General features: G+C 34.4%; 2 protein-coding genes across 5 annotated transcripts; both read right to left on the reverse strand.

The window, feature by feature from the left end:
• Positions 1-1,837: 1,837 nt before the first annotated feature.
• Positions 1,838-9,380, reverse strand: LOC110729716 (potassium channel KAT3-like). Of its 4 annotated transcripts, XM_021909494.1 has the most exons (14): positions 9,188-9,380; positions 8,669-9,053; positions 5,534-5,722; positions 5,169-5,384; positions 4,926-5,081; positions 4,630-4,687; positions 4,194-4,511; positions 3,867-4,106; positions 3,597-3,695; positions 3,434-3,466; positions 3,160-3,345; positions 2,640-3,039; positions 2,073-2,214; positions 1,838-1,936 (listed from the first exon to the last, which is right to left on the reverse strand). In XM_021909494.1, exons 2-13 carry the CDS (start codon positions 8,671-8,673, stop codon positions 2,108-2,110), a joined length of 2,007 nt encoding a protein of 668 aa, XP_021765186.1. In that variant the 5' UTR covers positions 8,674-9,053; positions 9,188-9,380; the 3' UTR covers positions 1,838-1,936; positions 2,073-2,107. The 4 variants fall into 4 exon arrangements, with proteins under 4 accessions (XP_021765186.1, XP_021765187.1, XP_021765185.1 ...); XM_021909495.1 differs by having other exon boundaries at positions 1,838-2,214; positions 5,534-5,695; XM_021909493.1 differs by having other exon boundaries at positions 1,838-2,214.
• Positions 9,381-9,882: 502 nt separating this feature from the next.
• LOC110729718 (post-GPI attachment to proteins factor 3-like) lies at positions 9,883-14,045 on the reverse strand. The gene is made up of 5 exons (XM_021909497.1): positions 13,657-14,045; positions 12,212-12,476; positions 11,905-12,101; positions 11,259-11,446; positions 9,883-10,581 (listed from the first exon to the last, which is right to left on the reverse strand). The coding sequence occupies exons 1-5, from the start codon at positions 13,749-13,751 to the stop codon at positions 10,295-10,297; spliced, it is 1,032 nt and encodes a 343-aa protein (XP_021765189.1). The 5' UTR covers positions 13,752-14,045; the 3' UTR covers positions 9,883-10,294.
• Positions 14,046-18,447: the final 4,402 nt, after the last annotated feature.

Here is an 18,447-nt window from a genome sequence, read left to right on the forward strand (position 1 = left end):
ATTATATAGACACAACATTTTTTATCTCCAAAATATAAAACAAGAATTATATTATGGGACGGAGGGAGTATACTATAACATGTAATTATGTTGCGCTGTTACATTAGTGGATCTAACAGCTACATTACAAGAATAATCGAATTTGATAATAATGTCTGATTTGCGCAAATAATTTACTTAATTAGTACTTCATGATGTCGTATTAGTGATTGAATTTGCGGCGCTGGATTGCTCATATTATTATAATGTAGTAGAATGTTTAATTGAATCTGTTGTCTATATTTTGTCGGGAGGACTAAAAAAACTGAATCTCTTACACGATGTGGATTAGATACATGATTAATTTCTACAAAACATAACTTCATACGGATCTGAGTAGAATATAATAAAGGAAGACTTTTATTTATTAAAAATTAAAAGGAAAATCGTTTTCATGTTTTAAATATGTACATACTACATACGTGTAGTGTGTTGGACTGTTGGTCATGATTCGCATTGATAACCTACAAAAGCGGTAATTGGGTCGTTTGGATTAAATGATATTTAAACTATTTGAAAGAGGCTTCTTTTAAAAAATATTTATGTTTTTCAGATACAAATCCATCACATGAATTTTTGTGGTTTATTAATTTCGTAGTTATATACGAAGTATTAAATATGTAAAAGTATATGATTATTAATAGAATCTATAAATACTTGGTACTTCGTATATGATTATTAATAAAATCCAAAATAAAATTCAAATTCGGATTTTAGACGATTTAAAGGGCCAAATATGCACCAAATAATTAGAAATGAAGTCTAAGTTATACCCTCTCTGCCAGAGCCCTAATTTAACAAAACATTGAATTTTGACCTATACTATCTTTGATAATTAATAAGTTTATATTTAAAAAAAACTATATGCTAAAACAATTACCCATATAATTATAGTTGATTTTTTGTATAAAGTACAAACATTGGTCAAGTATTTATTTAAATACGAAGTACTAAATAGTGAGGAAGTCATAACGGGTACTTAAAAAACACATGGCAGTATAACACTAGGCATGATCAAGCCCTTTAAGTGGTATAATATGATACTATACTTTGTCTACTTAGTGTCTTAGTTGGATCTCAAATTCTTGAGATTAAGGATTCAAATTTTTCAAGGGATGGCTCAAGGGGTGAAGGTCCTCTTATCCAGTCATTTTCCCTCGTACTCTCACATAACATAAACTTCTTATAATTTTTTCAGGAAACTACTCTCACATTTTTTTTTTTTTTTTTTTGAGAAACTACTCTCTCAGTCTCTCATGATATGAATCATACGACCCACATATAGTCGAATAAAATAATAGAAGATTTGAGGTATAGTGCTTGTCCCAAAAAAAAAAGAAAAAAAAAAAGATTTGAGGTATAGTTAGGGCGACATTTTTATTGGTGAAGAATGACAAGATATGGTGATAACATAATAGACATGTGAACTCGAACCGTGGCTGGACCACCCTTTTGAATGTTGTAGCATAAGGCCCACACCACATAACTATGGGCCTAGGCTGCGCTACGACCCACGAGGTAATCAGACTTGACATGAAGCACGACAGCCTATTTTTTTTTTTTTTTTTTTTAATTTTTTTTTTTCAGTTTTTTTGTTTTGTTTGTTGAGAAAAAGAGCCTATAATTTTTTGTTTTTTGTTTTTTTTTTTTTTTTGAGAAAAGCCTATAAAATATCTTTACCAAGCATACCAATAAATGTAGTATGAAAGACAATAAATAAAGTTATAGAATGTGGTTCCTCAAATACAGAGGAAGCCGCTGCATATACCTCATTGTATGATCTACCATTCTACCCTGCTTTCGAGTTTCAATAATCCTTCAAATTCAATGCCTTCGAAAAATTCTTACATAAAAGATATAATTTTGTACTTTCCATTTGGATTAAGTTGTGCTTCAGCTGCCAAAAAAAAATTTTCGCATTACTAGTTTAAATTACGTACACTACTAGAGTAGTACGGAGTATCAATTAATTCCGGCCATATGAAATAATTGTTAGCCTCCTTTCAAAATTATATGGAAGATCTAAACTCTACCTGTACAACTAAATTACACCCAATTCTTTTCAGTGTTATTGCATGAAAATTAGATGGTCTCCATCTCTGATCACACCAATGTCTTCGATTTCTGCATTTTCTGTACTGATAATTTTTGTGAAGCGTCGTCTGAACTTCTGGCCTGCAGTTCAAAAGGGTTGAATTTGTCATCAGAAACACACAATCGAAGAATTGAACAATGTGTAGGAAAAAAAAATGAGGTTCTCCTGATTGTCAATGAGTAGGGATAAATGTGGCTGTGAAGCCCGGTACGGCCCAGCACAAAAAAAAAAACACGCATGTTATTGCGCGTGTCGGCCGTGGGCCGCCTTTATTTAGGAGAAGCACAATAAAACACGGCAAAATCCGGCTAAAATCAATGCAGTTTTGCTTAGCCACTTAAGCCCGGCATGATGGCAGGTGGGCATGGGCCGACATTTTAAAACTTTGGCCCGACCCGGCATGAAACTTGTGGGCCAAGCCTAACTAATGCCAAATCATGTGGGCTTGACACGAGGCATGGCCCGGAACGGCACAAAGCATCTTAAAGTAGGGACTGGCTGGTACCTGCAAGATTGAACAACTCTTCAATGCTATCTGGCAGGACTATAAGTTTGCCAAACTGTTTCTCTTCCATACTGTCGCTTTGCGACTGCATGTGAATGATCACTCTAATCTTGTTAACATTTGTAATCGCTGCTCCAGGATGTTCTACATAGCTGTTTGACCTCAAGTTTTCCGATGCTGCCTCCATGCCACATGTGACTGAATCATAATATTTTTGAGTTTCCACCTTGTATGTAGCATTCCATCCTTTGTACATTGTGGGATTTTCAGCAAATTGGTGTTCAATTTCATGTTTTAAGCATGTAATACATTTATGTTGGCTATTAAACCGCTCCCCATAAGTATATTCCTCAACATCTTGCTGCTCCAACAAACCTTGGTTTGCTAGATGTTTTAGTTTCTGCAGAATAAAACACGCAAACACCTAGATTAATAGCAGTATCATCTACTCATTCTGCTCGTATGAGAATGGAGGGAGAATCAATTAGGCTTGCTCATATACTAGTTTTGGAAGAATTACCGTAAATAGATGGCTCTTGATGATATGTCCGTCTGCTTCGTTTGCTTGAATAATGTTCGTAAATGAAGTACTATTTAACCTTAATATCTGAGACAGTTCTGAAGTCCGGACAGTGAATGGCTGAGGCTTATTACATAGAACCCCAATCTCTCCAAATATTTCCCCTTCAAGTAGCTTCTGAACAACCTGAGTACAAAGTATAATTTTCGCTGTTAAGACACTGAAATTTTTATTTCCTAGCATACTGTCTCTGTTAAATTGACAGCATTATTACCTGATTACGCCCATTAATGTGTACCACCATGTCCTAAATAAAAGATAACATTTCATCAGTTATAAGTCTTTTGATGATTTGATTAATTGTTAGCCTGTTAGAGTTTTAGGTAGCTAACAATTAATTATTTAGCCATAAAGTGCTTGAAACAATAAAGATTTACCACTGCACCAGATACGAGAATGTATATATCCATCGGCGTTTCATTTTGTAAAATCACGTCTTCTTTAGGTGGAAAGTATTCAGCCTCCATTTCCGAAACCTGCACACAAGGAGAATCAGGGGAAATAGTCTGAAAATGGCATATGTAACATAATACAGATTGCATTGTATCATCATTGGCCAAGAGTACAGCAGAAATTAAGCATATACTCGTATACTGATTGGAAAATAAGATCAGCTTTAAAGCTTGTCAAGCAGGAAGAGGTCTTACCAGTTGTAAGAGAAACTTTTGAGAAACTCCACAGAAAAGTTGGACTTTCTGAACAACAGGAAAGAAGAGATATTGTGCAATGCTAGATCGGAGAGCTTTGGGCAGACTGTTTAAGGTCTGCTGCTGTTTTAACCCTTCAGTTTTGAACTTCAGACATACATGTGACAGCATTTGGTCCTGTATTCTGGGAGGAAGTTGATTGCGTGCTGCGAATTCTGTACAAGCTCTGACTGTATCTCTCTGCAGAACCATTAATCATGAGCATTTGTTCATATCATCTAATTCTAATAAAAACTTATATGTATCTAGCTATATTGAGCCACTCACAAAATTTCTGGTGCGACTTGTCCAGTGAACAACAAGGTTTGTCATGTTTCCAATGATGTAAGACGTGAGTCCTAGATTGAATAGCATGTAGAAGATGTCAAACAGCATCTCGATAGTGTTTTCAGCATGCAGGTCACCATAGCCAGTGGTTGTTAGTGTCACAATAGACCAGTATAGCGAGGCAATGTATCTCTTCCACACGCCCTGTGATTTAAAGTTCGGGTTCACTGCACCAATCCAAGTTTTAGTTGGATCAGGGTATTTGTCTGCTATCAGGTAATAGAAGCATCCAGCATAATGAACAGCAAATAATGTTACCTGTAATTCAATATTAGTCAAAAGAAAAGATACCACTTAGGCACTTACTAATTAAAGTTAACAACTATTTCAATTAAGTTGACTATAAAAATGGTAAGCGAAGTTCATGATGGCTTACTGCGACAAGTTTGGTGCAGCGGGTCCAAAAGTAGTTGAAGTGGATATCTTTCTCGAGCCTGGAGATGGTTAATAATCATAGCAAAGTCTTAGGTGAAACCGTCTCATAGTAATCAAATAACAAGTATAAGATGGTACTAAAAGTTACCCTTCAGAAAAGTAAAAAGTCGTTACTAAAAGTTTTCATTAAAAACACAAATCAGTCTGGTACTCTTGCAAAAAATTACTGAGTACTGTAAGACTGTCGTATCGTCCAGAGTTTTACTTCATCAGTTCATTTAGAGTTTGATTACAGACCTTGCAAAGAGGGAGCTGACCCTCCGAAGTCTCCAGAGTCGAAGCATGTTAAGTGCTTTAAAACCTAGTCCACCGTTGTGGTCTGTAAAGAGAAGGCTAAGCGTCTGAAGTGGTGCTGTTGAACAGACATCAAAAATAAACCAGGTTGACAGGTACCTATAAAAAAATTAAGAAAACTTTTCAAGTCCAACTTTAGTATCTAGAACGGATGGAATCAGAACTGCTGCATAAAATTATACTAACCTGATTGCAATTTTTTTATGATCATCGATTAGTAAGTAAGTTCTACGATCAATATATGCAACAAAGAAGGTAAGAACTATATCAATTGCGAAAAAACCATTCACGACGTGATCAATGATGAAGAGTGCATCCTGTTTGTATACCAGGAATGCAAACTCAAATGGACAGATCCATGCTGAATACACAACCAGGATTATTAGCAGCATCTCCCATGCCCTGAAAGTTTGAACCTTTTCACTTAACTCTCATGACAACTTTGATACAATTTTACAGAAAGATGACAGCAGCAGTGAAGTATGTTATGTCAAAAACCTTGATAGAGTAGAGTGTATGTTTTAATGTTCAATCCTACTTTGTTATCTCACCTGTAGCGAGGATTGAATGGTGAGATGACATATTTATTGAGCTCGACAGTTTGGTTGATTTGAGCTCCAAGAGACGGTAAAATATCATTGGAAAACACGCTGTCATAGCTGCTACCATGCTCAATTCTCAGCTCGTTTGTGCAAAAACGCTTGAAGAATGTTCTTATGCAGGAAAGCCACACCCACATGCTTCAGTATGCGCGTGCTCAAGAGTCAAAATTATTCTTTATACTCAAGATTAAGAAGTTTTTTGTAGTAAAAGAAGTGTTATAATTAATTTTTACTTTTGCAAGCTGGTAAGCTATGCTTGGAAGAGTTATACCTGTTTCTGAATCATATATATATTTTTACATGTCTGTACATATATGCAATGACAACGGAAGTGGTGCGCGATTTCCATGTAAACAGATTGATGAGAAAATTGAAAAGAAACATCTTGTGACCCAACCAGAAATGGAAAGGAAGCATATATGAGCATATGGCCCAGGTAGATCTCGTGTATAAAGGTAGGAGAAGGATCCAGAGAGAAAAAGACAGCAATTGTGGCTGAAATACGTCTCTTTTGTATTATAATTTATTAGCTGGTGCACTGTTATTGGGTTCATGGGTACCAGAAAGAGGGAAAGATCACATCAAAGGTAGTTTAAATTGTTGTAAAAGAGGTTATAGTTAACTGTAATGGTAATAATTGTGAACTGCTATTAATAATTGGCTTGGTGGATGGCTCCAAAAAGAAAGGAGGCCTATTGCTGCTGGCAGGCAGCCGCACTCTGCATTAATTTATACAGCCTCCGTTCTTTTATAATCGCAACATTTGCACTATTTATGATTGTGAGGAATAGTATCTTTTAAAGTTTTTGACGGAATATGTTGACTATTCCTCTTGTTTTTAAAAGTTTTTTTCTATGAATACAGTATTTGTCTCACAAAAAAAAAGTCAAGATATGATTTAGAGATAGAAGAAGTAATATTAGAAACAAATTATAACATACATTTGAAATGATTGTTAGACTAGATCAACTCGTTGTATAGGTTCTAAACTTCAAAACTTAAACATATTTATTACAGAGTAATAAGATAGTCAAAAATAACAAGGGTCAATGTTGAGCATTGGACATGTTAAAAACATCGTGATTAAAATTAAGTAATGGAGGGACTATTTGAAATTTAAGGACTCTTGTATGTAAACTATTTACAATTGACTCGAACATGATCAAATCAAATCCAACTCGAAGAAAACAATTTGTCAACGGGACATGACCCATTCCAAAGGATGCAGTTATCGCCTATACTAACACTACTAGTTGTAGGACCACATACTATGTGCGCATTCCCGTTCCCCCTACACAATGACTCTTCACTTAATGGAAGACTTAATTTGGTTGTACTTATATTAGGAATAGATTACATACTAAGTTCTAGTCAGTTATTAAACTTTGAGTAACTTTTGAAATCTCAAGTAAATGCCAAAAGACGAAGAATAATCAATGTAAACACATGATCTATCTTCAACGGAATATGTGGCAAATGAGCCCCATAACCTAAGACTTAAGTGCAAAATAGCCCCCTAAGTACTAATAACAGCAAATTAACCCCACTACTTTTTAAATCGTGCAATTTAACTCTCATTAGATATTTTCCGGTGACATTTAATCTTAATACATAATACAAACCGGAAAACAACTACTACGTATTTTTTTCCCCAAATAAATAGTACACGTATATTTATGCTAATATAATTCATGACACATGTATCCCATTTTTCCCATCTTACCAACTTTTGGTCTACTTCTTCATCAATTCTACATACAACTTTCTCCCTGTACCCACCTTTTCTCATTTTTTCTCTCTCCTTCCAATGACAAATTATCTTCAAATCTAAGTGCAAATTAAAGTAGCTAATTTAATGAGAGGAATAATTGGGTTGTTTACGAATCCTATTAGTAGTCAATATTCACTACCACCTTCTACAACTTTCAAAGAATTTATGTAGAACTTCTAGCACTATCGTATCGCCATATCCATTGTCCATCAGAGCTCCAACCAACATATAGCGCAGCTAGGGACTACAATTACAAAGGTAATACTCATTTGTCAATTACAAAGTTGTTAATCAAGTTCATAGATCTTATTATGAATGTTGTAAGTTTATTTGGTAATTGATTCATACAATTTCATGTCTAAAACTAATTGATTCATACTCATTTGAATAATCTGAATTTCATTGTTTTTTTACAAAAAAAGTTATTAGGTTTTCCCAATTACATATTATCTCGATGTGTTTCTACAAGTACAATTTAAAATTAGGTTTTAATCATGGTTTATATCATGAGAGAGAAATCAAAGTTACCTGTAAAGGAAGCCATGGAAGAGAGTTGAGATGTTTTGGAGAGCGTTGTGCTTGAACGTGGAGCTGTTGTTCATGTAGTTCACTTTTTTTTTTTTTGGATGTATTTTTTAATTTCATTATAGGGTTATTGTATGTAAGTTATAAATAACGTACTTCAAATATAGAAGGGTTGTATCTCAATGGTTTAAGGATAGTATAATGGTAAAATTATAGTGGTATTCCGGTGGAATTAAAATTTTCCGATTATATATGGCCAGAATATACAATGTATGGGCTAATTACACGTTCTCTAAAGGTGCAGGGCTGATTTGCTTCGATTAATTTTAAAGGGGTTGATTTGCACTTAAGTCTTAGGTTATGGGATTCATTTGCTACAAACGCCTATCTTCAACAATTTGGCATTAAGATTTCAAACCAGAATGCTCAAATTCAAGCTTATACATTAATTATATGAACTCGAATTCAAAACTAAAACAAATTCTTAAAACCAAAAAGCTATCTAAGTGTAAATCCATTTCTACAACTCCGCCGCAACAGGTATTGTCACATTATAGCCCATTGAATTTGACATTAAACTAATCCTGTTCCGTCGTTGTCCCTTGCTGCATTAGCAGCGAGCGCCAACACTTTCAATGATAGATAGAGGTAAGTTTAAGGAAAGGAAGGTCAAAATTGCTAAGAGGCTCCCTTCTTGACTAATGACCAATAGAATATTCCGAACATGTAAATTAAACATTTCAAGAATTCAATGATTTACAATTAATGGAATGGAAAAAAAAGACTACCTCATGTGTCCGACTTCGTGTATGATCCACCAACTTCATTTCAACCAAATTGCTCAACCAAAAAAAAAAAGTAATTAACAGCTACTTAAGTTAATTGCTCAACTAAAGCATTGAAGAAGAATATACAGTAATTAACAAAAAAAAAGTTGAATCATAAGTAAAGTTAGAATGAGGTTTATGAATGTCGCATTTTCTTTGACTACAAATTTTGTATAAATCAGCATTACACCGTTTGATTAGCAAAGAGTTCATCCTTATCGACATTAAGAGTTTGAATTGAAATTCATTTATAAACCAAAAGGTATTAGAATGCAATTAAACTGAAATTATGGCAGCAGGGATATTTCATACCTGTCAAATGACTCAAATATGGCCTCAACACTCCCTGCATTCAAATTGTACAAACATATATCAACCAAAGTATAAAAGGCTAATTACAAAAATCACAAGCTAATCATAGCATATCACATCACTTTATATTATAAATAATCAAATAAGATCACTAATTAGCACAATCACCTTCAATGTAATCATCCTGTATTTATCAACCGTTGTATTTATCAACGTGTATGTAGATAGAAACTCCGTTGAAGGCGAGCCTTGTCGAAGCATCATAATTAGTTTCACTGTGGTGTGGGGATGATGAAGATGTGGTGATGAGGAGGAAACTAAGGAAGATAAGAGGGATTGAATAGTATGTGAAAAGATTGAAAAATTAATCAGAATGTCTTTGGGATATATATGACAAATTCTCAATAATTGCATAAGATATTTTGAACTTTTGACTTTCAATTCGTAGTAAAAAGAGAGGTAAAGAACTACACACTAATCACTAATCATAATCAGAGTACCCAACTGATTTTTTTGCCAGTTATATAATCTTAGATTCTTAGGTGATCACTCTGACCTAATAATATCGCTTAAACTTGATAAAAGCCATGTATAACAAATAATGCACTTCTAAGTTCATACATAAATACACAAATTTATCGATTTAACTTGACTTGACCATATAGCATGAAAATTGTACCAACTCCTACGACATCAACCAACCATATTGTTAATAATGATCTCAAGAAACCTACTAAAAGTTAGTTCAGTGAAACACTTAAATATGAAAACATAAAATGACCACCCAACCGGCCAATCAGCACATTTGACACGTATCCGTTAATCCAGAAAAGGCTAAGAGAAATTGACAAAAGAAAAGGTAATACGAAGTACAAAATAAAGGCCAGGATATATAATAGAGTACCAAATTAGATGAATCTTTTTGTAACAGAAATAACAACCCCCATATTGCCAAATAAAGATATGAATCTTGAACAGAGTGCACAGATACTCAGATAGTCAATCAGACTAAGCTGAAAAAACTTAACAGAACATGAGAACTGAGGAAGACCAAACAATGTTTACACTATACATCTTCAACAAAAATCCTAGTCAACACATTACACATTAATGTGGAAACAAACTCCGTTCTTCTGGCCACCAAGGGGTGTCAAAGCAGAAACACCCACCAATGCAAGCATCCCAGAGAGATGCACAATGGCGAGAGAAAAAACGGATGAAATAGCTGAGATCACAGCACGAATCTACTCTGTATACAAGCCGAAGCAGAAATATCTACTTGGCCTTCTTCAATAGAATCAATGTTCTGTACTCTGCATCATCCTTAATGAAGCTCCACCAAATGTAGGAAAGAGGAATGCTAATGGCATGCCACACAGCAAGGGCATCCACAAAATCCCAGTAAGGTGGAAAATCATAAATCACCAAGAGGATAGAAAGAGCTCCCCCAAAAACTACAATCCATAACTTCGAACGTGAAGGATGCTGACTCATACGACCCCATACAGCCCACAGAAGAAGCTGAGCCAAACCCATGGTTAGGCACACTTTCATGTTCAGACCTGATGGACACAGAGGAAATGGAATTCAGACAGGTGATCATGAAACATCATAATAATTTACATGCAAGTTGGAACTGAGAGTCAAGAGAATAACTAAGCCTAGAAACAACTAAGATTCATCAGTTTACTCATAATTCCCTCCTAAAGCCACCACTATCAAGGGAAGGGAAATATGTGCAATAAATACCAGTTTTAGGCTGTAAGAACAGCCAAAGAGCTCTAGCAAAAAGCAGATGTGGACCACAGCCAATTGGCCACCGTGCTAAAAATACCTTTTAGAGAGGTCAGTAATATAAAGTTACATGCTAGAGAGTTTCACATATGAGCAACTGTTTATAATGTATGGAAGGGGTAATATTTACAATCACAATTCAATGATCAATCAAAACATTCGACTTTGGATCTCAAGGATTATATTAATTTGCTTTTTCGTTATTTCATACTTCGTATTTTGCTGTGAATTACTAATAGGCAATTCTAAGGGCAAAGAGTCTCTCTGCATTTGTAACAAGGCACTGTTTCACCCAAGGGCCCAGACCCCAACCCAGAAGAAGCAAATCCTCTTCCCCACTTCATGAATGAAATGCATGAAATGATGCTTTGTAAATCAACAAACTTCCTTATAAATCAAAAATGTATAAATAGATTATTAAAAAAAAATTGAAAGAGAGATTTACCATAGTCAAGAGCGTAAAAATTTAGATACAAGATGTGTGTCGTCACAAATGCAATTAGTGGTGCGGAAACCATAACCCTAGAGGCTTCCCGCTTTATCTCAAATGCTCGAAAGATAGCTAGGATAAGACCAAAGCCAAGCAATGCCACAGCAGAGGAGTAACCTAGCTTCTCTGTCAGGTCCAGATCTCTGTAAAAGGAGGAAAGGTTACAGATGCCAACCCATTTCCACATCATTGACTATAAGCATAAGGACATGCAAGAGCAGCAGTAGCCTAACAGGTTTAGACAATCAGTAATTCTTGTTATAATGTAATAATGACTGATGGCGACCTCAGAGCCACAAATTTCCCAGTTTTAAGCTTTCAATAACAACTTTATAAGTATAAAATATACATTTAAAATAAATAAAAGCCTTGTTCGTTCTAGCCTATATCTTTTCCCTTTCTATTGGTGTGAGAACCGTTGAGAGTGTAAAAATCAATCTTGAATTGCACTTTTTTGCCAAGATGCCAACATCAAAGTATTTAGAAGCTATCAAGAACATACATAGCAGGATGCAGAACTCAGGGATATCTTAAAGCTGCGGCAGATGCATAAATTTGATAAATGAATTACACAGAAAAATGCAAAAGGATGAGTACTGACCGACTGTGGAAAACTGCAGCCCAGAACCAACAATTCATTGCCAAGACACCATAGATATGCCACAAGCCAGAATATTCATAATATGTCTTCCGCTTATCCGTCAAAGGCAACTTGTAATAAACAAGAATGAAGAATGATATCCAACCGTGAAATTGTATGGCAAGATTGAGTGCAGAAAGAGATACAGAAACAGGTTCCTGGAGAAACAAATGGGAACCATTTTAAACAGGATAATTGAAGAATAAACAAAATTAAAAAGTACTTTATAATACTATACATATTTCAACAATGGGAAATACAAAAGAACCTGGATTCCATATACACGACGAAAAGGCCATCTTCCATGATACTTGACAGGTTTCTCTCCAAGCTTTCTCCTTTCCTCCTCCCTTGCAAGCATGCAATAGTAGTGACAATCACTGTGGCAATCCCACTGTTTCCATTTCAGATAGAGAGGTTCTTGAAGATACCATCGACCATCAGAAATGTTACCATCGGCAGTGAATATGCAATGTTGAAAGCACTGATGGCTTCCAACACAACCGGTCTCCTGACAATTTTCCACACAACCCCTAGAGCATGACAGAATATATAATCAGTAGAAGCTCTGTACCAAACAGTCAAGCAAGAAGAAGATAAAACAAAGTCAATGAAAGCTACGAAGTGCACATCGTCTATACTAAATTACTAATCTAATAATAATGCTAAAACATTGCCAGAACTCATTTCTAACATCAACACTATATTTGACAAACTACAGGCCGAATCATCCACTGAATTCGCTCATAATATACACTTTATTAAATATATACGAAGTTTAGGAGAACAGTCACTCAAGAACAAAGGCTACACCAAATTATTATAAAAACAATTAAAATTCCTTAATCCTGATGCCTCTCATCCTACCTTAAAGAGTTTCTATGCAATTAAAGCTACTAGAACCCAATGCACTTCTTCAAGGTTGTCAATCAAGCAACTAGGCAAGAACTTAATATCTATCGGATGCTCAACCCCAATAGGATGTCATTAGCTGTCCAATTTGCTCAACTTAACAAGTTCACAGGTGAGTAATGAGCTAATGGCTTATGAATAGTCCCATATCAAAAAGGTTTATTTACTTTAAACGGCTAGAGAGTAACTTTGACATTCCCACAATTTCCAATTGGTTTTAGGATGGAACCACCTTAAACGAACATCTAATAAGTCCGACTATCCACCATCACGACCACAACACGGGATATAATCCACTTTAACATTCCCCTCCACCACCACCCCTCATTGACCACTAAAACTTAAGATCTAATAAGTAAGTAATCTCATTATGAAGGTCAAACAACCCATTGCAAAAGACTCAGGGTAGAATAAAATTGTAACATTGAATCATCGCATCAATTCTTCTAAAAAAGATAAAACCTTAATCATATCCATCCAACTCAGAACCCCACTAAGTCACATTCTTCAACTCACTTTTTTAAAATCCTCCACTTTTTAATCCAAAAAAAAAAAAAACCATCCAATCAATCAGTAAACTAGATGTCACCAATCACACCCATGAATTCCAATAATCGATCAATTCCCAAATTTCAAATTCAAAAAACAACAAAAAAATCACCATGTATCAACAAATTTAAACCCTAATTAGCAGCAACAACAACAACGAACATTTGCAAATTAACCAATTAATCAACAAAACAAATTAAACCCATCAAAATTAAACCACAAAAAATAAAAGTAAAGCAAAGATTAGACAACCTGTAAATTGGATCAGCATCACCTTCAGTAGCTTTAAGAGCACGAGCAATGCCGAAAAAAGCAAAGAAAACAACCAACCAATGACAAAGTGCCATCTGGGAAAAACCCAACAAAAATGGAGGAGAGAGAAAAGGTAAACAGAGATCAAGCTTTATCAGCTATGGCGGCAAAAGTCAGGCGATTTACAATCACATTTTTCGGAGGAGAGAGAAAATAGAGGTGCAAGATTTTGTGGGATTTTTTTGGGAGAAATATTTAATTGCGCGGAAAAATTGGGAAGAAGACAAGTGGGAGAAAAAACGAGAGATATAAAATAAGTTTGGGAAAATGGTACGGAAGGAAGTTAGTATATTGAAATGAGTTTGGGGGTTTTGGTAAATGGGAACAAATCATGATTTGAATGACAAACTGATTTTCTGTATATAATTTTTTGAGACTATCACCTGACACGTGGGGGTAGATTTGTGGATGATTAAGGTATCTTTAGTTTTGTTTATTGCTTGCCGCGAGGTCGGGTTATTGGTTTTCGTGTGAGACGGGTGTATTGTGTGACCATTAAATTTTGAGGTTGGGAATGATATTTGATTTGAGATGTGGTCAAATAATTATATACTCATATTATTCAATATAATACAAATTTAAAGTGATTGCTAGTTGTGTGATTAGAATCCACCACCTAAACACTAATAGAGTTAAGAATACACAGTAAATCACAAATATTAAATTTAGGTATAATTAAAGATAAAGAGAGACAAAGAGTATATAAGATGAGTAAAAAAACCATGCAAAAGAAGCGGGCAGATGTAAGGATATTGAATCAACAGTGTTATCAAATTAATTTAAATATTAGGATAATGAGGAGTATTTTTTATATTACTTTGCATTATAATTATAAAAATTTATAATTGGATAATATTTTTAGAGGTAATTAGTGTGATTTCGAAAATATATGCGATGATTCAGATTAAGATGGTTAGGTTGATTAAGTGATTGGAAAGACAGTATATATGGGTACAGGTAGCGATGGTGGTTTCATTTGGTGATATTGTGGTTTATTTATGAATAGCTTATGTTAAAACTTTAATTCATTAATCATCATTATAAAGTTTTGTGTTGGATTCCGTATTGATCAACTCACTTTGGAAAAAAAAAATGGATGTTTCAATTCGGATGCATCACTTCCCCTTTTAGTTAATAAATTTTCTATCTTTCTTATATAGTTATATTACATGAGCCCTCTTTATTTACATTTCTCTTTATTTCTTTCTATTTTAAAATTGTATAATACACGTCACAAAATTTATGCAACTAAAAAACAAATGAAATCTTTAGTTTTGTTTTTAATTGCTCTTTTAGTGTGTTTTATACAGACTCACTTATCATCTTCTTCTCATTTAATTTTCCAAGTTTTGTTTTTAATAGTTTTTTTTAGTGTGTTTTGTTGCTTAGGCGGTACATTGGAGAATTATGTATATATTACTCACAAATAATGCCCAACAGTAATATTTATAGGTGATGTATGGAGGCAATGGAGGTGGAAGTAGTGTGTTAAAATTTCTACCCACCTACTCTTTAAATTGTCATATTAATCTAGAACCTTTATAGCCATTCACCAATTCTAGAATTTTCCACAATTATGTGTCAAGTTCTCAACCTACGAGAATTTTCCATAAATCTTTAGAATCCTTGAGACATAATTAGTTGAACTTATGGAATTTATTGTGTCACACTAACTCGTGTTACACTAACTCAACATATACTTATAACATGAAGTTTGTATGCTATAATGTCTTGTGTTACTTTGTTATCTTATTGTGCTTTTCTTCAATATTTCTACGGCTTTTAATGTCTTCATTTTCAACTGCTATTTCCTCTTTTCATCTTCCGGAGTTAGAGTAAACCATTAGTAAGGGCAAAAAATAAAGAAAAATAGAGAACTTTGTAGCTTACTTCATTCTTCACATACACTTCGTAATAGATACTCCGTACTTTTTCAAATAGTTTTCCTCTTTTATTAGAAATTATATTTCAATTCGCAACAACACGAGTCACTACCAAAGATTGCATTGGAGTCATGCATCATTAAAACATTTACATTCAATCTCGGCAAAACCAAAGCATCCTTAGCAAAAGCTATAACATTACATAAAGAAGTCCAACTAGCTCTTCATTGCGCCATTCAAACAATTAAAATTGAAGGTGGTAATAACTTTTTAGGCTTTTAGTCATTGAGTCAATAAAAGACATTTGGTTAGTCCCTTGCAGATCAATCATATTATCGAAGACATTCGTTCCCTCCCCACCCAGTTTCAGTTAGGGGTGTCCATTCAGTTTTCGGTTTGGATTAAGCCCAAATCCAATCCGATCCGAAATAAATTTCTTTTTTCATTTTCAAATCCAATCCGATTCGAATTCATAACAAAATCCAATCCGATCCAATCCGAATTATAATTCGGTTATTTGGATCCAATCCGAAAATCCTAATTAATATACATTACTTGCTACTTTTTTGGCCTAATGCTATTATAAAAATAAAAATGTAATAATAAAAATACAAGTCTTCAAAGGATAGTTGTACACAATTAATACAATTGAAAGCATAGGTTTACATGATTAATTTTATTATAATCATAAACATAGTTTAACATAATTAATATTAACAATATTTATTTATAAAATAACACTTTCATATTTCGGTTATTTTGGTTTTTTGGATCAGAATAAGGTCAATCCTACCCAATCTGAAAATCTGAAGTTAAAAAAAAAAAATCAATCCGATCCGATCCAATAATTCGGTTTAGATTAGATTGGATTTCGGTTTTTATCCGAATAATAGACACCCAGGTAGTAGATTGGAGACCAACAAGTTTTAAGTTAAGAGTTTTACCATCTTAGCCATTTATTAATTGTGCATTTTTATCCAACAAAATTATAGTTAACTTAGATAAGTTAATTTGTGTCTTATTATACAATTTGTTTCCATTATGTAATGATTGAGCCGAGTTTGACAACTAAAAAAATGTTTATATCAAGACTTAAACTCGAAACTAACGAGCCTTACTATCTAAACAGTCGAATTTGATTAGCAAATTAAACAAATACTTCCTCCGTCTCCGAAAGAACGACCCATTTGGCCTAATTTTAATCCCAAAAAGAATGACCCATTAGCATTAAAATACCCACTAATTTGCAACAATATTTGTGCAAAATTATCTTTTCCATATAAAATTTTGTTTTTCCATATACTTTTATTACTACCCCTCTCTACAACCCTATGTAAATTTAATTTTCAAATATACTTTAACTTCTTTTTATTTAACTTTATCAATACCCGCGAAATCAACCCAAATTGGTCGTTTTTTCGGAGACGGAGGGAGTACAAACTAGCCATTCGGGGCATCGTATGCATCAATCAATCATCAATAATCAATCAATAACTATATACTAAAAGACACACTAGCAATGACACATGTCAATTTCTGGTGTGTTCTTAGTAATATTTAATAGAAAATTTATTTGAGGAAATTATTTGTAAAATTTAATTACTATATAAATAAAATGATATTTACCTTTTTTCTATATTTACATTAAATTAACTAATTAATATGGAAAATAGAATAGCAAAATATAATCTTTGTAAATATCTTTTAAAAAATACAATCTTCTACTATAAGTTTTTATGTGGCAAACATAATATTCGTTTCAAGGATACCATTGAGATAGACAAAATTTAATGACTAAAAACGAGATATTACAATATATGACAACTAATAATACGTACATAATTTTTTTTGTAACCTAGTATTTAAGAAAGGGTAATTGTAAACTAATAATCCCACCTTTAGTCGGTCTTCCAGAAACAATCCTACCTGTTGAAATTCCAGAAACAATCCCACCTTTAACATGGATCTTCCATTAACAATCCCTGACCGGTTGGATAGCTTTGGTAACCGGTTTTCTTAGGTTATAAGACACGTGTCGAATTTTAATAGATTTATTCAAATTTTTAATAATAATATATATATAAAAAAAAACCCATCTCCAACCCCAACACAGCCCCGCCACTAGCCCCACCCCACCACTGCTTTCCCCTCCCCATTGCCGCCCTTGCTTTCCCCGGCAACCCAACCTAGCCCTCAACTCACCATTGCCGCCACCAATATCAATGAAAACCTTCCAAATCTACCGCTAGAACCCCGACTCCTTCGAAACCCGAGCTCAAAAACTATGAGATCAACCTCAAGGAGTATGGTCTCATGGTTCTCGACGCTCTCATCAACATCAAGAACAAAATCGATCCTTCTCTCTCACCTAGTCACCTTCTGCCGAACTTGCCGCGAAGAAATTTGTGGTTTATGTGCTATGAACATCGATGGTCATAATGTCCTCGCTGGTCTTACGAATTGAAGATCGATTCATCGGCTTCGATGACTACGTCGTTGCTGCATATGTTTGTGATTAAAGATGGTGGTTGCGGATATGAGAAATTTCTATAATCAGTATAAGAGTATTGAGCCTTGGTTAAAGAGGAGCTTCTGGGTTTAATTTCAAGCTAAAAATTGAATTTAGAGGTAATTGGGGCTACCGGGGTTTACTTTTTAGGGCTGAGGGTTGAGTTTTCAGGCTGGGTGGAGGTTTTTCGGGGCTGTGGGTCAAGTTTTTGGGGGCGGAGGTTGAGTTTTAGGGGTGGTTACAGCATGGTTGGAAGAATCTGTTGTGGCCTTGTGGGTGGCAGTGGCGGTTAGGGGTTAGGGTGACCATGGTGGTGGACTGGTGGCCCCAAAAGAGATT

This window comes from Chenopodium quinoa, unplaced genomic scaffold, assembly GCF_001683475.1.
Source record: "Chenopodium quinoa cultivar QQ74 unplaced genomic scaffold, ASM168347v1, whole genome shotgun sequence".
NCBI lineage: Eukaryota > Viridiplantae > Streptophyta > Magnoliopsida > Caryophyllales > Amaranthaceae > Chenopodium > Chenopodium quinoa.

What these genes read in the sequence shown, in the direction of transcription:
- LOC110729716 (XM_021909494.1), bottom strand. An exon ending in CATAAAAAAATTGCAATCAG is followed by an intron (nt 5,082 to 5,168) that starts GTTAGTATAATT and finishes ATTTTTTTATAG; the next exon opens with GTACCTGTCAACCTGGTTTA. An exon ending in ACATTAATGGGCGTAATCAG is followed by an intron (nt 3,346 to 3,433) that starts GTAATAATGCTG and finishes CTTTGTACTCAG; the next exon opens with GTTGTTCAGAAGCTACTTGA.
- LOC110729718 (XM_021909497.1), bottom strand. Translation starts at nt 13,751, where the DNA reads ATGGCACTTTGTCATTGGTTGGTTGTTTTCTTTGCTTTTTTCGGCATT. An exon ending in GTCGTGTATATGGAATCCAG is followed by an intron (nt 12,102 to 12,211) that starts GTTCTTTTGTAT and finishes TTGTTTCTCCAG; the next exon opens with GAACCTGTTTCTGTATCTCT. An exon ending in GCTGCAGTTTTCCACAGTCG is followed by an intron (nt 11,447 to 11,904) that starts GTCAGTACTCAT and finishes CTCCTTTTACAG; the next exon opens with AGATCTGGACCTGACAGAGA.